The 7,785-nt window shown below is 47.2% G+C and overlaps 1 protein-coding gene across 1 annotated transcript in view; it reads left to right on the forward strand.

The window, feature by feature from the left end:
* Positions 1-7,785, forward strand: part of GTF3C1 (general transcription factor IIIC subunit 1) — a 74,148-nt gene that overhangs the window by 39,267 nt on the left and 27,096 nt on the right. Inside the window, exons 13-18 of the mRNA XM_023521464.1 lie at positions 2,689-2,792; positions 3,574-3,758; positions 5,296-5,574; positions 5,829-5,974; positions 6,995-7,092; positions 7,591-7,713. Coding sequence (XP_023377232.1) covers positions 2,689-2,792; positions 3,574-3,758; positions 5,296-5,574; positions 5,829-5,974; positions 6,995-7,092; positions 7,591-7,713 — 935 coding nt within the window. The remainder of the gene's footprint in view (positions 1-2,688; positions 2,793-3,573; positions 3,759-5,295; positions 5,575-5,828; positions 5,975-6,994; positions 7,093-7,590; positions 7,714-7,785) is intronic.

The following is a 7,785-nucleotide window of genomic DNA, read 5'->3' on the forward strand; positions in this document are numbered from 1 at the left end:
CAACCTTTGAAGGGTGAAACCCCCTCGAATTCCTCTCTCGTTTCTGCTGGTAGGCACGTCTCAGTTGCGTCGGGTGAGAAAGGCCTCCATGCTGAGACCAGAGATACTAACTGCTTGTTCTGTGATGCCCCAGGATTCAGAAAATGATCATGGATCAGGAGAAGCAAGAAGGCGTGTCTACCAAGTGCTGTAAGAAGTCCATTGTCCGCCTGGTGCGGAACCTGTCTGAGGAAGGGCTCCTAAGGCTGTATCGGACAACGGTTATTCAAGATGGCATCAAGAAGAAGGTAACCACAGGCTCTCTGATGCCCACAGAGGCAGCTGGGTGCTGCTGGACACTTTCTTGTTTGGCTTCTCATATCCTTGTTACTTCTCAGTCGTTCCTTTGTTGTCAATAACTCGGAATTTCCCATTATGACTCCTAATTTGGGGAACAGGGATCATCCCAACTTTCTGGGGAAGCTGGAAACAAGAAAAAAGGAATCATGTGCTTGGATCTTAGAGCAGCATGTACAGCCCAAGGCAGGTGTCCAGCCCTGCAGCCTGCCTCGACCAAATAGTGTGGGGAGAAATTAAGCAACATTTAAGAGGTGGAAAATTTAGACTGAGCAGCAAGAACATTTTCCACAGACATCTGAGGAAACATATCCCAGAGGATATGATGGCAGCCACTCAATTAGGATGCACTGCTGGGGTTATCTGATGGGAAACAATATATCTCTTCTGTCTCAATTTATTCGTTTCTGTAAAATTTAAAGTTTGAGGCCATTCCCATAGCAACCATAGCTCAGCGGCTTTGCACTTAATTTAAGACATAAATTTTTCAGGGTCAGAGTAATTTGAGAGCCCAGCTGGGCATTGGGACCAAAGGACAGTCAGTTGTAATTTCCTGACCTTTTTTCTGACTGCATTTTAAATCTCTGCCTTAAGAAAGCTCCGCTTTGATGTTTTGTTTTCTTAATAAAATGGCAAGGTCATTTCTGTTGTTTTACTTTATCTTATTTATTGAGACATTTGAAATTTGAAAAACAGAGCAATACGAAAAATGACTTAAGAAATACAGTTTCTACCATTTCTAGTTGGCAGTGCTTATCAGTTTTTATATCTTCTAGGAATCCCCTTGACCTTGCTCCTCTCCCATCCCCAGCCAGCCTGCCACTCATCCCCTTGAAGGACAAAAGCCCCAGCCCATCAGCTACAACGCCTCTGATTTCCATTGATCTTCACAGAGCAGGTCTTTTGGACGGGCACCCCTCTCAGAGCAGAAACTGAGGGCAAGGAAATCTCTCCCAGTCTAAGAGTGGAGAGGGGCAGTCTGTCCAAGGTACCCACTGTGTCTCCAGCTCCTATTTGGCTCCGTATCCACCAGGCAGTATGGGAGGGAGCAGGCCAGGGGTCGGAGTGGGGAGTGAGTGCCACAGGTACAAGCTGAGGATCACGCAACCTCAAAGATGTAGGCACTGAGTTCTGGGGGCCTCTTGCCATAGGTACTACTATAGTGGTACCCCATTTTTCCAGATGGAAAGGGCTGCAGTGTTATATATCCACCTCCAGAATAAGCTTCAGTGTTTCAACAGCACTTTGTCTGGCACTTGGAGTCTGAGCTGCCACAGGCACCTCCTTATCTCCTGGAGCTCCTGGCCAGAGATGCTGTGCACCAGCATCAGCCTTTGCCTTGGCTCCTGCATCTGGCTGCCCTGTCCGTTGGGCCTTTGAGAAGTTGGCTAGGCCATTTGGCTGTGGAAGGTGGGGAAATAGGAATGCTTTGTATGTGCACTGGGCTTTTAAATTCTCTGGGTGTTGCCTAACTGTATCTCATTCGAGCCTCATGAAAACCATAAAAAAGTTGGCAGGGCATAGGGGAGGGGTCCCCATTTCACAAATGAGGAGCTGAAGAGTCTGAGCCAGGTGGCCTTTTGGGGTTTCCATCTAGGCGTTTCTGCCTATTCCCAGTGATCTACCATCTCTCAGGCCATTTGGGGCAGGAAGCCTGCTGACCGGAGTTATTGCTCTCTCCTGCCAGTGACAGAGGGGCCCTCCAGGGTCCCAGGCCATTGTGTCTGCCATCTTTTACATAGCTGTCACACACCCTTCTGCTCAGTTCCACCAAGTGATTTCCATTTGTCATCCTAGTTATCTCTCCTGAAATGATAACCACTCCAACTGTTCAGCTTCAGTACCTCAGAAAAGGTAAAACAACAAAAGCAGCTCTAAATCCTCTGCCAGTTTATTTAGAAGCGCGCCTGGCGGGAGTCCCAGGACGGCACTCTCAGTGAGGGGAGATGAATGAAAGCCGCTTACCTTTTCCAGATGGAAGCCCTCAGGATTCATGAGCAACTGTGGTGAATTTTCAGATAGGAATGGGGCCTCAGCCCCGCAGGTAGATGCTGAAACCAGTGGGCCGTGACACCCCGGTGAGGGGACTGCAGGGAAAACCGTTTTATTCCCAGGCCAGAATTCCTCGCCTGAGCAAAGTAGCCCATTACTAATGGCAGCTCAATCACTTGAGGGATTTTGATGCCAGAAACAGAGGCCAGCTGTTCAGCAATGCACTTTGCTTGTCTCTTAATACTTTTGGAAATGTCAGTGAAAACAGGTGTAACCAGTGCTCCCCTGGGAGCCGAGTTGTGGAGCTCAGTCCTCCATAGCTCCTCCCCTGCCCTTTGGGACACTGCCCCTTCTCTGCAGGTAGATCTCGTGGTGCACCCGTCCATGGACCAGAACGACCCTCTGGTGAGAAGCGCCATCGAGCAGGTTCGTTTCAGGATCTCCAATTCAAGCACAGCAAACAGGCAAGTGACAGCACCCACGAGAATTCAGTGAAGCTGCCTAGGTCTCTCTCTTATTCTGAAAGCCATTTTCACGAAAGCCCTTGGTTTATTCTTGTGTAAGATTAGTGAGTTCACTGGTATGGGGTTTGTGGTCCATGATCCTCTAGTCTAACATGGATCAATTTCTGGATTCTTTAAGAAAGAGAAAATCTTCACATTTTTAATTCTATTCTAATTGTGGACAGAGCAATTAGTGAAACTTGCTCAGTCTCATAATGGCTCAAACTGATTCTAGTTGCCTCTCTGAAGTCTTCTTTAATTCAGTTCATAAACCGTCCAATGGACTGAGAGAAAACTCAGGGGTGGGAGAGAATTCTTAGCTGGGTTTAAACCACAGGTGGCCCAAGGATGAGCAGAGGCCCAGATCTGGCCTGCAGACACGAGTCTGTGTGGCCTGCCAGGCTTTGGCCACAGGTTCTTCGAGTCAGATGTCAGTTAACTCCCTGATTTCTGGCGTGAGAGTGTCAGAGGACCTACCATATTGGGCTCCCTTTCTCATAAGGCGGCACCTGCCCTGTAGGTGGGGGTGCCACTCTCCAGGTCACCACAGTCCTCACCATCCCCCAGTGTCTAGTGATCTGACACTTTTTATTTATTTTATTTATTTACATTAGCCCCTACAGGCAGTTGAATTTCAAACCTCAGAACCAATGGCTTCATCTGATTCATGAGGACAGACCCTGTCCTTTCTCTCAGTCCTTGGTTTTCCCAGCATAGTATTGGTCTTATATTTGGACTGCAGGGTTAAAGCGCCCCAGCCTTCAGTACCTCAAGGGGAGGCTGAAGAAGAAAGTCAAGGAAAAGAGGACTCAAGCGGATCAGGAGACTCCCAGCCGAATGCTTCCTCTAAATCAGAAAGCGGACGGGTGAAAAAAACTGATGAGAAAATGGGCATAACCCAGCTTAAGAATTACAACCCTGTTGTAGGTAAAAACCAGCTTCTTGTCAATGTCTGATTATGTTTCATTTGTTGTTCGCATGATGCTCTTTGAGTCCCTTGGTATTCTACATTTGAGCACAAGGCTGCGGTCAGAGAATCAGGTCTGAATTTCTGGCTGGGTTATGTGGGACTGGTCACATGACCTCTACCAGCATCAATGTCCCTATCTTCAAGATGAGAGTGATTCTCGCCCAGCATACCTCACAAGACTTTTGCAAGCCTGATGAAATTATGCTAAATCCCAACATGAGGAATTAGTCACAAAAATTAACTCCTTCTGCTGACTATCCTTGGGCTGGAATATTCTATAAACCACAGAAAATCTCCACCTCTCCTGACTCCACAGCCTTATGGTAGTTACAGCCATTGGTGAGTTTGCGCATTCATAAAATTTTCCCAGAGTCAAGAGTCTAACAGAACCTCCTCCTCCCTCATCCCTCACCCCTCCCCACCCCCTGCCTCCTGCAAGCCACTCTATTTCAATGTGTGCTGGGCAAGTATGATGGCAGGGCTTCATAATCAATCGGGTGCTTTACTCTTCTCCCGGTCATACATGTGAGTGTTGGTGGGGAGGACAAAGGTGACTTACCAGGACACAGACCCTGTCAGTCATAAAATGTCTGGTTATGGGACACAGCAGACTTGGGGATTCCAAGCAGAAGAGGCCGTTTGTGTGACTTCCCTTTCTGAAGGCTATAGTCATGTAAGCATAGCCTTTACTCTCAAGGATTCACAGAAAAGTCCAGACTGACAGAGAAACATGAGCATGAGTGTATGCCGCTGAATAGCACATTCATTTGCATAGACAGAAGGCAGCGAGCATGGTCGTCAGGCCACACATGACTGGAAGGAAGGAAGGGCCTCTGGTCACTTGTCCTTAACGCCCTGTTCCTGTGTCTCCCTCGTCTCTCACATCTTCTCTCTCACTGAGGAAAGCCAGAGAACACTGTGTTTGAATAAACAAAGAAATAAACTACTTGAAAAGACCTAAATTTGGGAATATTTTGCACAGCCCCCATCAAGCCCAGGGTCCTGTGGGTCTGTCAGGCCCTCCGTGGTGGCTCCCTTCCCCGTTACACTCTGGCTCACCTCCCACGCTGTCTTCCTTCCTTGCGCCACCCTGTCGCTCTGGCCTCCTGGCCCTTCCTTGAATGTGCCAAGCACACACGCGTCTCTGACACCTTCCATCTGCCCTGGGATGCGCAGCCCCAGGTCTCTGTTCCTACCCCGCCCCCGCCATCACCGACTTGAGGACCTTCCTCAAGGTCTCTGCGGAGAAATACAGTCCCCCCGCTCCCTCCTTTCTTGCTTTATTTTCTACACCAGCTATTCCATCCGATGTATTATTATAGGTATTTTGTTATTGTCTACCCTTTCCGGCTAGAAAGTAACTTCCATGAGAATAAGAACATTTGCTGTCTCCCTGGCACCTGGGACATGGTGGCACTTGGTAGTTTTTAAATAAATTGAACCGATTTGAATCTGGGATTTTTCAAGCACTGCCCTCCCCCTTTCTTGCCTCAGTTCCCGGACTTGGGCGTTCTCTGGGGTTTCTGCCCAAAATGCCTCGCCTGCGGGTAGTCCACATGTTTCTGTGGTACCTGATCTATGGGCATCCTGCCAGCAACACGGTGGAGAAGCCAGGCGTCAGCACTGAAAGAAGAACGGGAAAGCAGGGACTCGGCAGGGCGGGAGCCCCTCCGTCCTCCGGAAATGATTTGGAGGCTTCCTCCGACGCGCCACCTCAGGACAGCCAAGATGGAGCCATCTGGGAGGCGGAAGTGGAGCTCGCCACAGAGACAGGTGAGATGCCCCAGGGCAGGCAAGCAACAGTGGGATCTAGAGGGGGCTTTTGATAGTTCCTTCTTATCATCTGAACTGGCTGAATCCCTACACTGGCCTGATCAAAATAAAGACTCAATCCAAACCTTCTGAACCTCTGGGCTTCCTGTCTGACAAGGAGAGTTTTGCCCAAGTTTGTGGTAAAAAGGGACCAAGACCTAATAGGAGGTGATATCACTATCATGACTTGGACCCTGTCTCTGATTTTCTCCTAGTATATGTGGACGAAGCCTCATGGACGCGCTATATTCCTCCCATTCCATTCCACAGAGACTTTGGCTTTGGCTGGGCTCTTGTCAGCGACATTCTCCTCTGCCTGCCCCTCTCCATCTTTGTCCAAATTGTACAAGTCAGCTACAAGGTATTGGTGACTCCAAGGCTATCACAGGGGCTAGTCCCTCAGCTCTAGGCCGGAGCTTATGGGGTCAAGCAAAAGCTTTAACACTTGCAGTTGCCTGAATGGATGGATGGGTGGGTGAGTGGATGGATGGATGGATAGATGGATGGATAGGATAGATAGTAGATCAAAGAAAATGCTTCAAAGACTTATTTTCTAGATAGATCGATCAATCGGAAGACAGAATGACAAGCAGTTATGGTATAACAATAAAATATGTTTTTAGAAATTTGGTAAATACAGAAAAAGGAGAAAATAGAAATTACCATAAATATTACCCATAACTTCATCACTCAGAGAGCTATCACTGCTAGTGTTTTTGGTACATTTTCTTCTAGTCTTTTTTCCCTATACCATGTTTTTGCATGTGTGTATATATGTGAGATCTTCCTTTTTTTAAAAAACTAAATTGAAACTATACTATAGTTACTCTTTTATTATCTGTCCTTTCTACTGAATGATATATTTTCCACATCATTAAGTAAATTTATAGTATTCCTTCTTATGCGCATACCCCTAATTTATTTAACCAATATTTTATTCTTGAAAATTAAGTTCTAGTTTTTTGGTATTACAAATGACATGTAATGAATACTTTTTGGTAGACATATTTGTGGGAAACTCCAAAATCTTTAGGGTAAGGATAGAAATAGAATCACTGGTTTCATCTTTTTTTAATATAAATGAATATATTCCCATATCATCCCCCAGAAACGTTTTAGCAATTTGTGAGCCCACCAGCAGCATCTGAGGGCACCTGTTTATTGCACCCAGAAGTGTGGCAGATGAGCTGGAAAGGAGGGGTGACAAGATTGAAAACAGATGTGGGAGGCTTAGGGGGGCAGGAAGGAGGAGGCACTATCACCATGAGGCCAATGGGCAGGTTCAGAGAGGCTGCAGCCCAGAAAATAGTGATGTTTTTTCATGATTCTTGCAATCCACCTTGGCCTTGAGGGTGAGCTGAACCTGAAAATCACCTCTTAGGTAGACAACCTTGAAGAGTTTCTGAACGACCCTCTGAAGAAGCACACACTGATTCGTTTTCTCCCTAGGCCCGTCCGGCAGCAGCTTCTGTACAAGAGGTGAGGTCCCTAAAGCTGACGCAGAGTGGCTGAGAGTCCCAGCAAGCCCCTAGAAGTTAGGGTTCTGAATCATTAGTGACCAGGAGGAGGAAAGGTTTCTGCTTTGCCTGTGGTAAAGACGCAAGGTTTTCATTAATTCACTCACCTGTGAGCCATCTAGATAAAGCCCAGGGGCAAATGAAGTAAATTTTATTAAGTTCAAGACTATTTTAAAGTAAAATCTGCTGATAAAGACTGCAAGTATTGGCATGGCTATGTCTTTTTGTTACTTTTATTTTCTAAATCAAACCCCCAGTGTAGGATCAGTGCTCCATTGTTGGCTGAGAAAAGGGGGGTTCTGGGCCTCAGTCCAGTGCAGGCCCAAGACCAGTCCTCCAGGTAACACCAGGTAGAAGAGGGGAGAGTAAGCAAAGCACATTCCTGGCCACAGGTGCACACCCCCTGATGACAGCCAAGAGTGTGTGTAATTGGAACCCGCCACTCCCTTCTGTTTTCCAGACGGTACATATTTTCGGTAGTGGAGAACCTTCAGAGGCTGTGCTACATGGGGCTGCTACAGTTTGGTCCCACAGAAAAGTTTCAGGATAAAGATCAGGTAACATCTTTCAAGCCCAAAGGAGGGTGGTCCTGACTGTTAAACACGGTTTCCAGACAGCTAACCCAAGGCCGATTCTGAGACTCTTCTTGCCCCAC

Source organism: Pteropus vampyrus, unplaced genomic scaffold, assembly GCF_000151845.1.
Source record: "Pteropus vampyrus isolate Shadow unplaced genomic scaffold, Pvam_2.0 Scaffold303, whole genome shotgun sequence".
NCBI lineage: Eukaryota > Metazoa > Chordata > Mammalia > Chiroptera > Pteropodidae > Pteropus > Pteropus vampyrus.